The following is a 19,499-nucleotide window of genomic DNA, read 5'->3' as shown; positions in this document are numbered from 1 at the left end:
AATTGCTGACAGGAACATAAAACGGTACAGTGATGAGGGTAACAGTCTGACAGTCTCTCAAAAAGTTAAATACAGCATTACCATATGACCCAGCAATTCTACTGCTAGGTACATAAACTAAGAGATGTGAAAACATATTCACACAAAAACTTATACAACACATATGTTAAAAGCAGCACTACTGGAGCGCCTGGGTGGCTCAGTCGTTAAGCATCTGCCTTCAGTTCAGGTCATGATCTCAGGGTCCTGGGATCGAGCCCCGCATCGGGCTCCCTGCTCGGCAGGGAAGTCTGCTTCTCCCTCTCCCACTCCCCCTGCTTGTGTTCCCTCTCTCGCTGTGTCTCTGTCAAATAAATAAATAAAATCTTAAAAAAAAAAAAAAAAAGCAGCACTATTCACAATAGTCAACAAATAGAATCAACTCAAATGTCCATCAACAGATGAACGAATGAACAAAATGTGATATATCCGTACAATGAAATACTATTCACTCATAAAAAGGAATGATGTTCTGATTCATGTCACAATGTGGATGAACAGTGAAAATACTACGTTGAGTGAGAGAAGGCAGATAAAAAAGACCACACAGAATAAAAAATGATTCCATTTAGGGGTAACTGGGTGGCTCAGTTGTTAAGTGTCTGCCTTCGGCTCAGGTCATGATCCCAGGGTCCTGGGATCGAGCCCTGCATCGAGCTCCCTGCTCCGCAGGAGGCCTGCTTCTCCCTCTCCCACTCCCCCTGCTTGTGTTCCCTCTCTTGCTGTCTCTCTGTCAAATAAATAAATGAAATCTTAAAAAAAAAAAAGATTCCATTTATATGAAATGCCTAGAACAGGCAAATCCATGGAGACAGAAAGTAGATTAGTGGTTGCTAGGGCCCTGAAGGGCACAGAGGTGGAGGAGTGGGGAGTAATTGCTAATGGGTACAGGCTTCTTTTGGGGATAAAAACATTCTGGAACTTGACAGAGATGATGATCATACAATATTGTGAGTGTATTAAATGATAACTTTAAAATGGCTAAATGTGAATTTTAGGTTCTGTGACTCAACCATCCAGTTCTCATAGCGACTGAAGTCACACAAACCCACCACACAAGTGGGAACTAAGAACTGCCTCCAAGCAAAGGAGCTAATAATGCCTGGAAGCATGGCCACGTGGGCAAAGATCAATTTAGCAATGGGGAGCCAAGGCAGAAAGAGGGCAAGGCCTCAGACAATTGGGGTCACACAAACCACCACCAGCAGAACACGATTTAAGTCAGGTTCATCACAGGCTTCACACTGCCTAAAACCAAAACAACACACACCACAGTTTTATATTAATACACTACTGGGAATGTGCCACCCGCCTCAGTCACACAGGTGTTTTACTCGTTCATCCAAATATCTGCTTAGTTTCCACCAGGAACCAGGGGCTGACTGGATCCCACGACAGGCCTCCTCCCAGGAAAACTCTGGGAAGATACACAAGGAGGCAGGTAGGTGGACAGTGGACACCAGGCTGAGAGACACGGAGTGAGGTCCCTTCCACTCTGAGAGTTGCAGTGATCCCTAGATCACAAACAGGATCAAACCATCTATTTTATCCACTCCTGACTGGGTATGGCTACTATGGAGAGATGACAGCAATGAGGCGAGACTGGTCTCTAATCAAAATATATTATGTCAGGGGCGCCTGGGTGGCTCAGTCATTAAGCGTCTGCCTTAGGCTCAGGTCATGATCCCAGGGTCCTGGGATTGAGCCCCATATCAGGCTCCCTGCTCGGTGGGCCTGCTTCTCCCTCTCCCTCTGCTGCTCCCAGGCTTGTGCTCTCTCTCTGTCAAATAAATAAAAATAAAATCTTAATATATATATATTATGTATGCACACACACACACACACACACATTATGTCAGAAAACTAAGTATGGGATATCACAAAGTATTAAAGTAAAGAAGCACATGCAGTGGTAAAATGAGCTCCAAGTACCGGGGAGGGAGGCCAGAGGCTCAGGGAAAGGAAGGTCAGCATCACAGCCATCACAGCCATCAGCATCACAGTGCATCAGGTAGAAACCAGAATGCCTGGTTCGCCTCAGTTTCCTCACCGTGAAATGGGAACACTATCCACTTTATCACTAATGCTCTCTGAAGGCTCTGTGAAAGGTAGCTGCGAGTATCACTGTTACAGAAAGTAACAATGCTGTAATCAGAGGCAGTTCCACATGACAGGCCACAAGCCACAGCCCCTCACAATTCCAGAATCTCTGAAGGTTTTCTGCTTGAATTTAAACTAACCACAAGTGGCCACCACCCTCACTTTTGTAAACAGCTGTCTCCCCTGCCCTGGGCTCCCTGAGGGAATGCCTGGGTTAAGCCCATTTTTCAAATCTTTGATTATGGAAAACTGCAAATATACCCACAGAAGTAGCAAGAAGAGCATGACTCACAGCACACATGCACCACCCAGGTTGCAGGTCTTCTACACTCGGCCTTCCCCCACACCTACTAGCTCCTGTGAAGCAAATCCTGCACAGCATTCATTTTATGAATGAACTGGTCAGTATTTATCTCTATAGCACAAACAAACGACAATCCCATGAGCTGACCTCTAACAATTTAACAAGCATTTCTTAATCTTTGTCAGTCACACTTGGTTGAAATCTATAGGTGCCCCCCCCCCCAACCTTTCCTTTCAACCATACATTTATTTATCCTGTTTCCCAGTCAGGTTTGCTGGTGGCATCCCTGTGGTATAACGCAACATGTCCCTGATTTACTGTAAACTAGATTTTGAGGCCCAACCAAGCACACATCATTCCAGAAGGACAAGCACCCTTCTTGAGGGCACGCAGTCACGGAGGATCACTATCTGGATTCACCATTTCATTAAGTGTCCGAAAACTTATAAGCCTATAATTCCATCATTTCATTTTAATTAGCCAGAATATGTTAATAGCCACACTGTCCACTAGCCACATGTGGCTATTTAAATAGACTAAATAAAATGAAAATTTATTTCTTCAAATTATTCCAGGTGCCACATTGGACAGTGAGGATACAGAGTCCCAGGAAGTTCTGCTGGGCAGCACTGACCTGTGAGAGAAGATTGCTCTCACCCACTATTTGGTCCTCGAGAGTTCAGTCCATAGAAAAGAGAAAAAATAAATGCTAGTTTCTATTTACCAGTTTTCAAAATGAATTGGTTCCCTAGCACCTTCTAAAGAGGACCAGTGAGTTTCTTCCTTTCCTTTGAGCACCAACATAAATGAACCTGTAGATTTTTAACACATCTGATGCTCCAACTTGGGAATCCATTCTTTTTCATACTCATCTGTCCCATCGTTGATAGTCACAATCAGGACATTCCCAATGCAGATTTAGAATTAAAACGTTTTGGGGTGCCTGGGTGGCTCAGTCGTTAAGCGTCTGCCTTCAGCTCAGGTCATGATCTCAGGGTCCTGGGATCAAGCCCCGCATTGGGCTCCCTGCTCAGCCTGCTTCTCCCTCCCCCACTCCCCCTGCTTGTGTTCCCTCTCTCGCTGTCTCTGTCAAAAGTAAATAAATAAATCTTAAAAAAAAAATAAAACAATTAAAATGTTTTAACTTAAGTACTTTGATTTTATACTTGTATTTTTCTTTGTTGCTGAAAATTCTGACTCCTAAAGACATAACTACTTGTTTTCTTCTACAATATAGTTTTCCCCACTTATCCATAGTTTCAGTTATCTGCAGTCAATCACGGTCCAGGAGTGGATGATCCTCTGGAGTACCAACAGAAGTCAAAAGTAGCCTAATGCTATGTTGCAATGCCTACGTCATTCACCTCACTTCATCTCATCACATAGGCATTTTATCATCTCACATCATCACAAGAAGGGTGAGTACAGTACTTAGATATTTTGAGAAAGAGAGACCACATTCACACAACTTTTGTTTTAGTATAGCTGTAACAGTTCTATTGTTATTAGTTGTTGTTAATTTCTTACTATCCCTAACTTTTAAATTAAACTTTGTAAGTATATATGTATAGGAAAAATCATAGTATATATAGGGTTTGATACTATCTGCATTTTCAGGCATCCCACGATGGTCCTGGCAAGTGTCTTTGTAGGGAAGGGGGCACTACTGTATATAACAGTTAAGACTATTGGTATTATTAACCTAAAACCAAAAATAATTCCTAAAAATAGTTAATGATTTTTTAAAAAGAAGTTTTTGCCCTTATGGCATATCACACTAAAACATTTACAGTCTAACTGCTATGTTTAAAAGTCTAGTGAAGGAAATCCTCTCTGAGACGTTAAGTCCACCAACTTGAGTCACAACTGACATACACCTAGATTCATATTCATTTCCTTTTGCTTTTGGTTTTTAGGGGTTGCTTCTCTCCCCCCTCCTCACAACATCTGCCATACTTTTGTTTATAATTATGTAAAACACCCATCTGGTGCTACATAGAAAAGAAAGCCAGAGACAGCTCCTGATAACCCTGTCTCCTCTCAGCCCTCCTCCCAGAAATGACCATGTTGTTCATTTATGGTTTAGATTTCCTATATTTAAAAATAAAATATAAGCAAACACACACACATACATCCATGTCCCCCCCACCTTCCCTTGGATAGGTAAGTGCACTACATCTCTTTATCCTCCACCTTGTTTTTTCCACTTATTTCACCCTAGAAATCCTGTCACCAAGACATGAGGACATGCCTCCTTCCTTCCTTCAGGGGCTTGACGCCACCCCACCAGGAGATCCACCCCCATCCATCTCCAGCCCCAACTGACAAAACATCTAAGTCATTTCCAGCTTTGCTCCTTCAGAATTGCGTAATGAACATCCTTGTCACAATTCTTATTTCTGACAGTGTATCTCTGTGATACATTTCTAGAAGTGGAATTTCTGGAGCAAAGGGTAAGCCAATCTCTCTCTGAGGAGTTGTGAACATCCAAAAGCAACATATGGCAGTGCCTGATTTCCACCAACAGACTGGTATCCACCTCTGGGGACAAAAGGTCAGAAATGTTTTGGGGAAGGTCCAATGAGCATTATTCTTAGTATCAGAAAGACCTGAACATCTTCCATACCTTGGTTAGGGCCATCTGCATTCACTTTCTCTGTGAACTGTTTTTCTGGAAGTCACACCCATTTTTATTTTTTTTTAAGGTTTTTATTTATTTATTTGACAGCGAGAGAGACAGCGAGAGAGGGAACACAAGTAGGAGATGGAGAGGGAGAAGCAGGCTTCCAGCCGAGCAGGGAGCCGGATGCGGGGCTCGATCCCAGGATGCTGGGATCATGACCTGAGCCGAAGGCAGACGCTCAACGACTGAGCCACCCAGGCGCCCCAAGTCACACCCATTTTTAATCCTTAACACCCAACATAAGGCTAGTCATTCAGCACATAAGCAGCGTGTACTTGAACAAACAGGGCTCCTGACAAGCAAAATTCAAGGGGCAGATGCCACATCCATTAGCCCAAGCAGGCAGCCTGACCCAAGGTGTGCACACCTCAACTGTGTACAGGGTGTGGCACTGTGTGGGGGCTATGTGTGTGTGACTCAGGGCTCGCCTGGAGCCAGCCTTCCTCCTGCCCTGCTCCTCTTCTGTGCCCACTGAGTCCTGGGTGGCAGGAATGGGGAGACCCTAGCTGACCACAGGCCATGGTACAACGAAAAGTGGGTGTGGGCTGGTATTAACCAGAGAAAACCCCAAATCAATCAATTTGCTGAGGTGACTTATACCCCACAACAAAAAGTACAAGCTGACATATCTATAAATCTTAAAAAATAATTATTCAAGGGTGTTTCTGCCTGTGTAGCATTAGCCATTACATGTCATAACTGTTCACAGACTGTCCCTTTCCTATCAAGCCCCTTCATGTACTGGGTGGGGAGAGGCAAGGCCAGAAAGAACACTTAGGATGACTTCCAGGACTTTAAACCCCCAGACTCTCTGCTTCTAATGCTACGGCTGTGTCTTCCCTGCTTGCCCTGTGACAGGGAAGAAGGAGGTTTGTTTCATTCATTCATTCATTCATTCAGCAAGTACTTACTACTTCTGAGTTAACAAAGAACCAGGCAGAAGGGGGAGCACCTATCCTAGAACCTCAGAGAACCCTAAGCCAGCCCACTGCCTTCAGACAATGACCTGAGCTGCAAGACAAGGTCAGTCACTAACCCCACTGGGCCCAGGGTTCAAGTAAGACCTTTTTCAAATGTAAAGTTCCTTGATTTTTAAATGCTAATGTCTAAAGATAGCCTGTCAACAGCCAAGTGCCAGGCCCACCCTCTGTGGATGTCCCACTATGCCACCAGCACCAGATAACAAGCCACCAGGACCAGGTATCAAGCATCATCAACACTGATGATCCAATCCTCATCTAGCTCTAGGAAACCAGCACAGACTTTAGGTCACTTTCTCCTCTGGGGGCCTCAGAAAGGGCTGGGCTATGTAAAATAGTACAGCTGCCACGACAACAGTCTGGCAGGTCCTCAAAATGTTCGTTACCATATGACCCGACAATTCCACTCCTAGGTATATACCCAAAGGAACCAAAAACGCGTCCACACACATTGTGTACACAAATGTTCATAGCAGCACTATTCACAATTGTCAAAAGGTGGAAACATCCAAATTTATCCCGGATAAATAAGTGGTCCATCCATGCAATGGAATTATTACTCAGCCATAAAAGTGTATGAAGTACTGAATCATGCTACAATGTGGATGAACCTCAAAAACTACGCTGAGAGAAGCCAGACACACAAGGTTATATATTATAGGATTCTGTTGATACGTAATGCCCAGGACAAGCAAATGCATAGAGACAGAAAACAGATTAGTGGAAGAGGGGGGACAAGGAGTGACAGCTAATGAGGATGGAGTTTCTTTTTTCTTTTAAGATTTTATTTATTTATTTGACAGAGAGACAGCAAGAGAGGGAACACAAGCAGGGGGAGTGGGAGAGGGAGAAGCAGACTTCCCTGCCGAGCAGGGAGCCCGATGCGGGGCTCAATCCCAGGACCCCAGGATCATGACCTGAGCTGAAGGCAGACGCTTGACGACTGAACCACCCAGGTGCCCCAGAGGATGGAGTTTCTTTTTGGGGTGATAAGTGCTCTGGAACTAGACAGAGGTGATGGTTGCACGACTCTTAAATATACAAAAAAAAAAAAAAAAAAAAAAATCACTGAATCATATACTATAAATGGGTGAAACGTATGGTAGACAAATTCTATATGATAGACAAATTAGATCTTGATCATTAAATTTTTTAAAGCCGGGCTCCCTGCGCAGCGGGGAATCTGCTTCTCCCTCTGACCCTCCCCCCAACTCATGGTTGCACTCACTCTCTCAAATAAATAAATAAAATCTTTAAAAAACATTTTTTAAAGCACTGGTAAAGCTTGTTTGTTAGAAGAACATTCTGGAAATGTTTTCCCACTAACAGGATTACTTGACCATGCTCATGTGTTTTGCTTTTTTTTTTTTTTTTTTTTTGCTATATGCAAATAAGAGCCAAAACCTCACAAAACCAATCCCAACTCTTGTTAAGAAGCGGGCAAATCCAGGCGGCTGGTTCTCACCCCATGCGGCTACGGCGCTGTTAAAGGGGCATGCACTCCTCAGGAAGTCACCTGCTGGCTGGCCTGGAAGAGGGAGCAGCTGACCAACCCAGGAGCAGCTGACCAACCCAGGAGGTCTCCAACCTGCCTTCAAGTTCTAACTCTTAGCTCTACATTCTTCTCCAGATGGACAGACAGTCCTGGGCCAAAACATGGCTGGCCAGACCCTGCTGGTAACAAGACAAAAATCCCACCGAGGTGTCAAGATCTGTCCTGCTGGGTTCTGACAGCCCTTGAGAATCCACTTGAGAACCCTAAGCAGGGGGTGAGGCTGGCTCAGTTTCCTCACAGGCTTGAGTCGGGGGTCAGGGCAACCAGCTCCAAGCACCAGTGCCAGGCCTTGTGCCACCGACAGTGGTCAGAAAAAAATTCTACTCATTTTGGTCAGTGTTGGGAAATCACAAAAATGGCCAGAGGGCAAAGGCCACCTGGCCAGGATTATCCTCTATTCCTGATACTCCCAGGAAGGTTTATCCCATTTAGGCCTGGGCTTTTCAAGTGAGTGAACCCTGAGACAGAAAGTGAGAACAAATGGCCTCCCTGGAAGCAACGGGCAGGGCCTGGGTGATCCCGTGGTGACAGCCTCCCTCCATTTCCTCTAGGAGGTGGCTGTAAGCTTCTAAGCAATGCTCAGTTTCAAATGTCCAAGGAGCTGAATGAAGCTCGCCAGGCAAGTCAACCAAGAGCCTTCATTCCACAGATATCAGACCCCAAACACTCACCTGGCTTCTGTGCATGGGATGCTGGTCCTACCAGCTGGCCATGGCAGCAGCTACGTCAAAAGGCAACTTGTGTCAACGTGCTGACCAACCTAAAGTAAAGGACAGAAAAAGAAACACTAAGTTTCCAAGGAAAGTTTCTGGAATATATGGACAATTTTCAGTATCTCCCACCCCTGGAATTACACAGCAAAATTTTAGATTTCAACCACAGCTCTGCCTTTGCTACTTTCCACAGGGGGGCAGGCTGAGGAAATAAATTTCTATCACTCTCTGACCTATGACCCGCTACAGTACTAACCAATAAACCCTAGCATCCCAGACACTGATTTCAGCAATATGGACAGAGATATGAGGTGGTAATAAGCAGCCAGATGCTGACATACTGAATATACAGAAATGGTTCAACATTATGGTTATAACAGTAATAACATTAAAAGCAGAAATAGTAATATCTAGAATTTAATAGGTACTCAGTAGCGAGTTCCAGTTACTATACTAAAACTCCCTATCTCTTTGAATCCCCAGGACAATCTTGGGGTTATGCAATCATCCCCATTTTACAGATAAGGGATCTGATGTATCTAATATTCAGGAATTTGCCCAGAGTCACCCAGGTCTCCCTCTACAGACATGACCTCTTTGCTCCCCGGTCCACGCTTCCTCGCACAGATGCCAGGGAAACCACCCACCATTCCAGGCAGTTGTAGGGTTTGCCCTCAAGAAGCTGAGGGTGCAATGTGCCTGGACCCTGACAGACTTTACCTTCATAGGGCAACTCAAAGTTTTACTCTGGGATCATTTCCACAGGGATTACAAAACTGCCCAAGAGAAAGGAGCTGCCTATTTTACAGACAGGAAAATTAAGGATCAAGAATGTTCAGAATTCTCCCAAGGTCACAGAGACAGTGTGGCCCTAGGACTTCCCCCTCCTTTGTGACATCAGACACGCAGGGCTGCACCCACAGAGGCTAAACCTAGAGAACAAGCCAAATCCCTGACTCCTAGGCAGTGCTGTCAGTTGTAGCTTGCCGAATATTGTCAGTATCACCTCTGTTGTCATTCTTCGTGCCCACATGACTACCGGGAGCTTGGCTCTGATATGAAACCTTTATTTTTAAACTGGGTTCACAGCAATTCACAGTTCATGGATAGCGAGAAACACACCCACAGGAGAACTTGCAAAATAAGCAAATATCAATGAACTCCAAAGACCTTTGGGCACTGAGGGGCACATGGCATCCTCCTCAGGGAGGCCCAGGGCTAGCTGCAGCCACCATCTGGGCTAGTTCCTGGGGAGGGGGGCACTTTCTGCCACTCTTTTTTGGCCCCATTCAGGCCAAAAAACACAGTGGACACCGCTAACCCTCGTTCTTTCATATCTCCTGAGCCATGGCCTCACTCTGCAATGGAGGGGAAAGCCCAGAAGCAAAGGCCTTCTGAATACCTACCCTCTTCAAGAACAAGATCAATACAAGTCAGCAGTATTTTCACACACAGATTTTTAAAAAATCCATTTACAATAGCATAAATATGAAATACTTAAATCTTTAAAAAATTAAATTTATCCTTATTTATTTTCGAGGGAGAGCGCGCGTGTGCACGCACACACATGGGGAGGGGCAGAGGGAGAGGCGAGAGAGAATCCTCAAGCAGACTCCCCACTGAGCGTGGAGCCCAACGTGGGGCTCCATCCCAGGACGCTGAGATCATGACCCGAGTGGAAAAATCAAGAGTCGGACGCTTAACCGACTGAGCCACCCAGGAGCCCCAGGGTAAATTTAATTTTTAAAAAGATGTTCAAGGGCAACCCTCTCGGGTCCTCTCCCTCCTCAGGAGCTTTGTGCTATCACTTTGATATCACTCAATAAACTTTGCTTTGCTGCCCACCAAAAAAAAAAAAAGTTCTAGACCTATAAAGTAGAACTACAACAAGACATCACTGAGACAAATGAAAGAAAACCTAAATGAAGATATGCCTTGTCCATGGGTCAGGAGGTGTCAATTCTCCCCCAAATTGATCCACAGATTGAATGCAGACCCAATAAAAAATTCCCAGAATGTTTTTTTGTAGAAAAAACAATCTGACTCTAAAATTTACATGGAAATGCTAAGGACCTAGAATAGTGAAAACAACTAAAAAGGAGTTACAAATTTGAAGGACTTACTCTATCTGATTTCAAGACCTACCATAAAGCTACAGTAACCAAGGTGCACCTTGATTTTGGCTCAGATCATGATCTCCGGGTTGTGAGATCAAGCCCCACACTGGGCTCCTCACCAGGCATAGAGACTGCTTAAGATTCCCTCTCCCTCTGCCCCTCCCTCCCCCTCTTAAAAAAAAAAAAAAAAAAAAGCTACAGTAACCAAGACAGTGTGAAAAAGACAGAGGAAAGATGGATAAACAGAATACACCCATGCAGCTGTGGACAACTGATTCTCAACAAAGATCTAATATCCTACTCTGCAAGACCACAAGATACACTGGACAACAATCTCCTGAACAGTTAACCCTGCAAGGAAGAAGGCCATCTTAATGTGTTATAACAACACACACCCTGCATCATAGGATACAATGCAATGTGCAAGAAATTTTAAGGTAAACTCCCACTTTCACACTCAACCACGGCTCTCCCCATCTCAGCTCATGGCAAACCCAGTCTTTCAGCTGCTCAGATTAAAAGCTGGAGTTGCCCTCTTGATAAGACTACCCCACTATCCAGTCCATCAGAAAATCCTATTGGTTCTGCCATCAAACACATCTGAAGTCCAACAGCTTCTCATACCTCCGCTGGCCACACCACGTTTGGTGTTTGCTCAGAGTGAAGCCCTATTATCTCCTGGCCCCAGAGGCCTGCCTGGTGCCCACCTGCTCATCCTGCCACAGTCATGCTGGCTTCCTGGTCATGCCTCCAACATACCAGGCACCCTCCCACCTTGGGGTCTTTTTATGTTTTAAACAAAATCCCAGATACTTTATCATTTTAACAATCACTTCTTCAACTGGCATCCCCAATTGAAAATGACCTTTGAAAACATAACTACCATATAATAATCCCTAAATGTCAGCAAATGTCTAATTCGTATTTAGCTTCACACGATTTCTCAGAAATGTCTGTATGGTCTAACAGTAGCTGCTACAGTGTTTGTACTACACCTGCTCCTCAGCCTTGATCACTCTCACCCCCCAGATGGCAGACCTTCCATGTCCATGCCCCCTCCTCTCCTTGTCAAGTCACGGCTCAAAATGTCTCCTTTGCAGAGGCCCACCCTGCTCCTTCTCTCCCACAGGCCTGGCCTCTCTGCATACTCCATATTATGCAGCTACTGTCTATGGACTTTCTCACCCAATAAGAACATAAATGCCTCAAGGAAAGGGATGTCTTGTCTGCGTGATGCGTGATTTTATTTCAAGCACCTAGAACAGTGTCGGACACACACCAGGTGCTTGATAAATATTTATGGAATGAACAGGGAGGGATGATTTAACACTGAAGGAGAAGGAACCTATCTGAGGATCCCACAGCAGCAGTCCCTCCATACAAATAGTGTGAAATTCACAAAGGAGCAGAAACCAAGCAGAGATCACTTAGCACCATCAGAACTAGGAGCATTTCTCTAAGATAAACTGCAGTTGCTTTTTACTGATACATCATCTGGACTTTTTTGCACTGGCTGGTTTAGAGAGCTTTTACTGTTTTTATTTCCAACCCATACATTTAAAACAGTATCAAGTAACCCTTAAGTACACAATTACCAATTCGTAAGAGACTCTTCCACTCCCTTGATAAATCGTTATGGTTTGGCTTTGACCCCACACCTGAGTATAACGCACAACCATGCGCACACACACACCACCCCAACTCTACAACCCACCCAAACACAATGATTTCCCAGTCTAAGGGAAATCACACTTGGTAAGAAGGTAGCCACAGTAATTTACATGAAATCAAGTCACTGCACTTTGGGGAACAGAAGTCCTTTGTTGCCATTTCATCCTCTCTAGCTCAGGCAAAGTGAGGTTGGCTCCCTTTAAACTTCAGGGGAGGAACACTGGCCAAAAACCAGCTGCTGTCTGGGGAACTCCAGTTCTGTGGAGTTGCAGCATCCATGGCCTGCATAGGGATGGGTCTCTGGGGCCATAGTCATCTGACTAAGAAGCCTGGGCTCTCCAAGGCACCCCCAAAGGGCCCCATATGAGGCCAGGCCCTATGGAAGCTGCACACCTCTGGTTTCCTTCTACCACCATCTGCACTCACCAAACATTTGTGCTATCTAAAAATTCTTCAACTGTGTCTGTAACCAAATATTTACCACCCTGGCTCTAATCCAGTTCTGGAAACATTAGGCCAAAAAACTCCAAGATGAAACCCAACGATACCCTTCACCTTCTCCCACCTCTAAGTCCACAAAGTCTACTTGCTCCATGAAAACTGAGTGCCCCTGAAGAAAGGGGTTACCTAGACCCTCTCTGGCAAAGGTCTTAGCAACTGCACCACCAAGTGTCAAGGAGGAGATTCCCTGTTCAGCCTTATCAGAAAGGAAGAAACTGAGGCAGGGAAACAGTAAAACATCACAAGGAAGCCCAGAGGTCATACTGCTCCATGTGCTGGCTGGCTAGGGAATGATTAACTTGGGCCAACGATTCCATTTCTAATCCAGGGTTGGCAAACTTGCCTGAGCTGTCCTGGTGAATGGTATTTCTGGAACACAGCCACACCCACAAAGTATGCAATATCCACAGCTGCTTCCACCTATAAGGCAGAAGTGAGTTATAGCAACAGAGACAGTACAGCCCCAGAAGCTGAAAACATGGGACTACCTGATCCTTGAAAGCAGGAGGAAACTGCAGCCCTAACAGTCTGTGCTGAGTATCAAAGGGACAGAGGTGACCCAGACACACCACAACAAAAAGTCAGGGCACAGGCACACCAAGGAGATGCTCCAGCTCTGAGTCAGCCCCAGGGCACAAAGCAGTACCTGCTCTCTCCAAAGCATGGAGCCTCATTAACCCTATGTCCCCACGGAGTAGGGGAGAGCATGACTTGGCATACTAGAGAGGCAAAGAACCAGCCCCATGAGAGCCAAAGAGCCGATAGTGAGGCCAGCTACACAAGCCCATCCTTGGCAACCAGAACTGGCCTGTCTCCACTGTCAAACCTAGGAGGCATCCACTGGCGTAACAGCCAGTATGTGCCCTCCAGGCCCCTGATCTGTCCCTGCCTGTCTTCCCTTGGCCATAGTAACTATGCCCTCACTGAGGGATGGATCATCCACTCACCACACCATGCCAGTGCAGTAATTCCTACAGCCCCTCAAAACCCCCCAATACTCGTAACATCCTACCCTGACATTCGAGGCCCCGCCTGCTTTATGCCCACATGACCCTATGAAGTCATCTGACATGCATATATATATGTATATATACACACCATATTCCTGGCTCCAACCACACTAGCCTTGTCTCAATTCTTCATAGTGCCACATCTTGCCTCCACCACTGGGCTTTTGCACATAGTGTTCCCACCACTGGGAAAGCCCTTCCCTCTTCCCACTCATCCTTCAGACTCAAGTACCTGTTACTTAAGCATGCTCTCCCTAACCAGTCCCTCCCCATTCCCCCTTCTATCACTGAGGACTACAGCCCCAACACTTAGCACAGCTGATCTTGACATCTGACATCCAGAATCCCATTAGGCTCTCTTCCCCAAATACTCTTGAGAAAAAGCTCTTGTTCATCTCTTTATCCAATGCCTAATGAAGCAAGAGTAGGAAATGCCATCCTCCATGAGTTATAAATACCCAACCACTATGTTTCCACCATGGACCTGAGGCAAAAACACAGCAATATAAATATAAACCCTACCCTTAATTAGAATAGCAAGTCAACACCAGGAAGAAGTAACATGGAGATAGGCAAGGCCACAGCGCCACCACAACCCCTGGGGGAAACTCTCCCCACCCTCCCTTATACTGCTGTTTGGAGAAAGGCAAAGAGCTTAGAGAAAGGCACTCGGAAGTTCCAGAGACCTCTACAGCCTTTTGTCTGGAAAGGCCTCCTTTGTCACTGCTGAGAAGCATGAGCTACCCCTGCACCCATGGCAAACCACACCCCGTACTCCCCTCCTCCTTTCCTATCCTAACCTAAAACACTCAGTACAGTCTTTGCAACAGATCCCTTTCCTCTCCAAGGCCTGGCTCCACCATACCCCTTTTTTTCCCGGGCATTCCAGGAATCCCTCCCTTTCATACCACCAAACCTGAATGTTCTAGTGCTTTCTCCTGATGAATCATAACTAGTTGCAGGAGCCCACCTGACCCCTTGAGCAGACCCTCAGGCCTTAAGACCATCCTTAAGACCAAGTGACAGGCCCTGGCACCAGGCAGGCTCTCATCAGAACCAACTAGCTATTAATTAGTGTTATTAATTAATGTTATTATTGTTATTAATGTTATTCCTCAAAATATTTCAACTCCTATCTAGAGTTTCCATCCTTGCCCCCCAGCAGTTGCCCTGGCAAGTCCACACAGAAGTTCAAAACTTCAGATAAACCCCCATATTTAAAATGCTTAAGAATCAAATGTCTACATCTATCTAGACATGTCTGAGACTTTGCGAAGTGTCTGAAGTGTTAGTGTTTAGCACTGAGAATGTTTGGTGTGTTACATTAAAGGACATCTCAAAGAAAATGTCACAAGAACAAAAGAAGAAATAACATCTCTGTTAATAATGAGAAACTAAGAACTGGTGTCTCCCATTCTGTGTACATGCACCAATGTGTGCTATATTAAGGAAATTTGCTGACAAACAGCCATAGGAAAACAAGGAATACCTTCAATCTCTAAGCCAAGCACTGGAGCAGAAAAGACTTCAGATTGTTTCTGGATTCTGCTCTCCTAAGTCCCCTGAAGACTCTAAGAGTCTCGTGTCACCCCACACAGCTGGAGAAAGTGCATCCAAGCCCCACCCCTGTGGGGACCAAAGAACACCCGCAGAATCCCTGTGCTCCAACATTCCCAAAATGATGTTACAATGAGCCTTCTAGAATCACACATATCCATATTCTTTTTTTTTTTAAACCTCATAGTATCCAGCACAGCTAAGCCATAAAAATGTGAGTGAGTGCCTTTGTTCTTTTCTCCCTAAACTAACTCTTGGGAGGATAAAAATGCATGCTCATAAGAATGCAGGATATTTCTGAATTCAAAGGTTCCATTTTTTTTCACTGTACTAAGATATAAGTAACATCAAATTGACCATTTTAGCTAGTAAGTGTACAGCTCAGTGGTGTTAAGTCCATTCACATTGTTGTGCAACCATCACCACCACCGCCACCATCCATTTCCAGAACTTTGTCACCTTGCAAAACTGAATCTCTGTCCCCAATTAAACACTAACTCCCCATTACCCCCACCCCAGCCCCTAGCACCCGCCATCCCACTTTTCTAGCTCCATGAATCTGACTACTCTAAGGACCTCATATTAAGTGGAATCATACAGTATTTGTCCTTTTGTGTCTGGCTTATTTCACTCAGCACAACGTCTCAAGATAGAACCACACACATCATTTTAACCCTTTGGGGCCAAAGTGTGTACAGAACAAAGTCCATAGGCCTTGCACATTCACAGCCAAATGTATGACTCTAGAACCCTGCTTCCCAGACCAGCCATGTCCCTGACATCCTCCACTATCAACCAATCCTTCCCTCCACTCTCCAAATAAACTACACAAAATGTCACTGGAAAAACTCAGAATGGTAAAATGAGAGCAGCAGTAAACATTATGCCTCAGATGGACTTTAAGTATGCCTATCTTACCCCAGCTCTGACTTCCCAATGCACCTCATCTCCCTAGGATATACCTCTTCCAGCCCCATCTCACATCCAAGAACCAAGGGAATCAAGCAATGCCTGGTGGGTGAATGGTAAAAATGACTAGCTTGTCTTGGACATAAACATTTCCTAAAATGGAAGCCAGAGATACCACAACCCAATCCAAACCTATTCCCTGGAGCACTTGGGCTAGATGTGGAAACTTACACAGGCCCAACAGGGGTGCAAGCCCTCAGCCCCTGACACAACCAGTTCTACACAGGGGAGACCCATGCAACTAGCCCAAACAGTGTACCTGCCACTCACCATCAGTGAAAAGGAAAACACTGTACCACCCCCCCTCAACTTTTGAGCACCAAGCCCACCTATCTTGTGAGGCAGAGCCAGGCCCAGGGGATTCACCACACTGGCTGAGTCCATGGATGATGTTGCCTAGAAAAACAGTAACATCAAGTGACCCCAACATGAGGTACCCAACTCACACAGAGGGAGGGCATTTCATTGCCCATCATTTCAGATAGGAATGCCCAGAGCACCCCATCTCTTGGTCAACTGCTCCAGGATAGATTAAAAGAGGAATGGGGTACCTGGGTAGCTCAGTCGGTTAAGCATCTGCCTTCAGCTCAGGTCACTATCTGAGGGTCCTGGAATCCAGCCCTGCATTGGGCTCCCTGCTCAGCGGGGAGTCTGCTTCTCCCTCTCCCTCTGCCCCCCCCCACCCCGCTTGTGCTCTCTCTCTCTCTCAAATAATAAAATCTTTTTTTTTTTAAAGAATTTATTTATTTATTTGACAGAGAGAGAGACAGCGAGAGAGGGAACACAAGCAGGGGGAGTGGGAGAGGGAGAAGCAGGCTTCCCGCTGAGCAGGGAGCCCAATGTGGGGCTCGATCCCAGGACCCTGGGATCATGACCTGAGCCGAAGGCAGACGCTGAACGACCGAGCCACTCAGGCACCCCAGTAAATAAAATCTTAAAAAAATAAAAATAAAAATAAAAGAGGAGCAAATATGATTGTCTGGGGTTCTCTGCCTAGGGCAAGGCAAGCAGGCAGTCAGTCTCCTTTGCAAACACATATGTCCCTGTGTGACCTGTGACTGTAAAACATGTAAAGAATCCTCCTGAGATGACTAAAGAGTGGTCTTGAGTCTCCAGGACCAGTCAAAACAGGAAAATTTGGGAGTGAGGATCACAAAAAGTCCCACCTGCAGAAGACATCGCCTCCATCTATGAGGCAGCCAAGAGAAAATCTAATGGCAGCCAGCCTTATTCCCAAGAACGTATCATCCAGGCTGCCTCCATGTCTTACAGGATCTCAATCAGCTATATTAGCTTTATAGCTGGCTGCCAGGTTTATTTTCATGTCAAGAAATAAGACCTCCAGCCATTCTACTCTTATGGCAAGTTTTCTTGAGTTTACTTTTAAAAAAGCAATATCAGGGCACCCGGGTGGCTCAGTCATTAAGCGCCTGCCTTAGGCTCAGGTCATGATCCCAGGGTGCTGGGATCGAGCCCCACATCCGGCTCCCTGCTCGGCGGGAAGCCTGCTTCTCCCTCTCCCACTCCCCCTGCTTGTGTTCCCTCTCTCACTGTGTCTGTCTCTGTCAAATAAATAAATAAAATCTTAAATAAATAAATAAATAAATAAGCAACACCTTACTTATCATAAAGGCAACCTCCTGGAAAGGTGAGAATTCTTCTTTCACCAGTGGACAGTTACCTTCCACTACCACTGAGGCATCGTGGGCCCTAGCCACAGGCACCGTGTGCTTCCTCAACCAGGTCCGGGTGGCCTGGAGCCTGCATGCGCCATGCAAGCAGGAGCAAAGCCACCAGCTGAGTACCTTCTCCAAGCTGTGAAGACAGCCCCTAAATCAGCAACTCACTCTCATTTGGTGACAACACAGGCACCAACCCTGATCTGCATATTCATGAGCAGGGCAAAGACCAGTAAATTACACCAAGTCTCTCTGAGGAGCAGCATAAAGGCCATCCGCTGAGCTTTCTTTCCCACAAGCCATCTTCCAACAGGCGGTCCTGGAGAATAAGCAGCTACCCTGGTACACCTGAAACTAATGTAACATTATGTTGTCAACTATACTCAAATTTAGAAAGGGAGGGGGAGCAGACAGACTGCCACAATATGGTAATCTTGAACAAGTACTGCCCAAGTGTTTAAGAACCGTATCTTATTTTTCAGAATATTTTTCTTTGGAAGGGAGAAGGGAAAGCTTTTGTTGTTATTCAAGAGCACCCAGAAGGAGCAGCATTCTAAAGAAGGCCCCAATAGTATACATACAAATGAAGACCTGGGCCTAGAAGAAAAGAACTTCACAGTCCTGAAATCCAAACAAAGTCTACTCACAGTAGTTCACATAACTTATCTTTGAAAGGTCCAAGACAAGATAGAACTATTTTGGTCAGTTAGCAGTTGGTGGGATGGGAGAAATCTCACCAAAGAAATATAAATGGGAGAGGACCTCCAGTTTTCACCTCTAAACCCCACCCCACCTCTTCTCTCGGCCTTCTCACTACCAAGGAAAGTACCCACTAGCCATCCTACTACAGCTGGATGGACCTGGAGCCTCAGGTGACCTCTGCCACCTTGATCCCCAAGAAGGGTACTATCTTCCAAGCTGGCAATGGGAGACCAAGAAGCAGTGACTCTGGTCTATTTAAGCTGGTAGTTTCCCCAAGCACTAAAGGTTTGCCTAAATCCAAATCCAGTGGGGCTAGTGAGTACCCAGGCAGGCAGCAGGGTCATTGTCCAACCACAAACCTTCCAGATGTCCCCAAGCTGAGTTTCAGACAGGAAGGTGGACTTGGTAGAATTTTAGAAATTCAGTCTGACAGTAGGTCTTCAAATACAAAACAACCTACAACCATCTGACCAACCAAGCTCCTAAGTGGCAGAATTCAATTTCTTTGATCATCAGGGCTCAGGTTAAATAGTCAATACCATCAGGTAACTTTTTTTTTTTTTTTTTTTTTTAAGATTTTTAAGTAATCTCTACACTCAACATGGGGCTCAAACTCACAACCCCAAGATCAAAAGTCACACGCTCTACCGACTGAGTCAGGCAGGCACCCCCATCTGATAACTTCTCAGAAGTAGCTGAACTGTCCACCAACCACAGCATTGCACTGATGGCCCTGACTAAAGCCACATGGCCAGCCCTGCAGTCCTGAGGCCTTGCAGCGAAGTCCAGGACAATGGGCTGGTTCCTGGCCCCAGCTGCTTCATCACTGCTGCAAACTCTGATGATGTACCACAGCAATCACAAAAATTGCAGGACTAAAATGCTGCAAAACGAGAAGGAAGAAACTATAACAATGGCA

The 19,499-nt window shown here is 45.5% G+C and overlaps 1 protein-coding gene across 5 annotated transcripts in view; it reads right to left on the bottom strand.

Annotated features, from left to right (window-relative positions):
• GATAD2A (GATA zinc finger domain containing 2A) overlaps positions 1–19,499 on the bottom strand; it is a 101,752-nt gene that overhangs the window by 53,374 nt on the left and 28,879 nt on the right. For all 5 annotated transcript variants that reach the window (XM_032412536.1, XM_032412534.1, XM_032412539.1 and 2 more), the window contains exon 2: positions 8,333–8,421. In XM_032412536.1, coding sequence (XP_032268427.1) covers positions 8,333–8,347 — 15 coding nt within the window. In that variant the 5' untranslated portion in view covers positions 8,348–8,421. The remainder of the gene's footprint in view (positions 1–8,332; positions 8,422–19,499) is intronic.

The sequence above is a fragment of the Phoca vitulina genome, unplaced genomic scaffold (assembly GCF_004348235.1).
Source record: "Phoca vitulina isolate PV1807 unplaced genomic scaffold, GSC_HSeal_1.0 scaffold13, whole genome shotgun sequence".
Taxonomy (NCBI): domain Eukaryota; kingdom Metazoa; phylum Chordata; class Mammalia; order Carnivora; family Phocidae; genus Phoca; species Phoca vitulina.
This window is presented reverse-complemented; position numbering and strand designations above follow the sequence as displayed.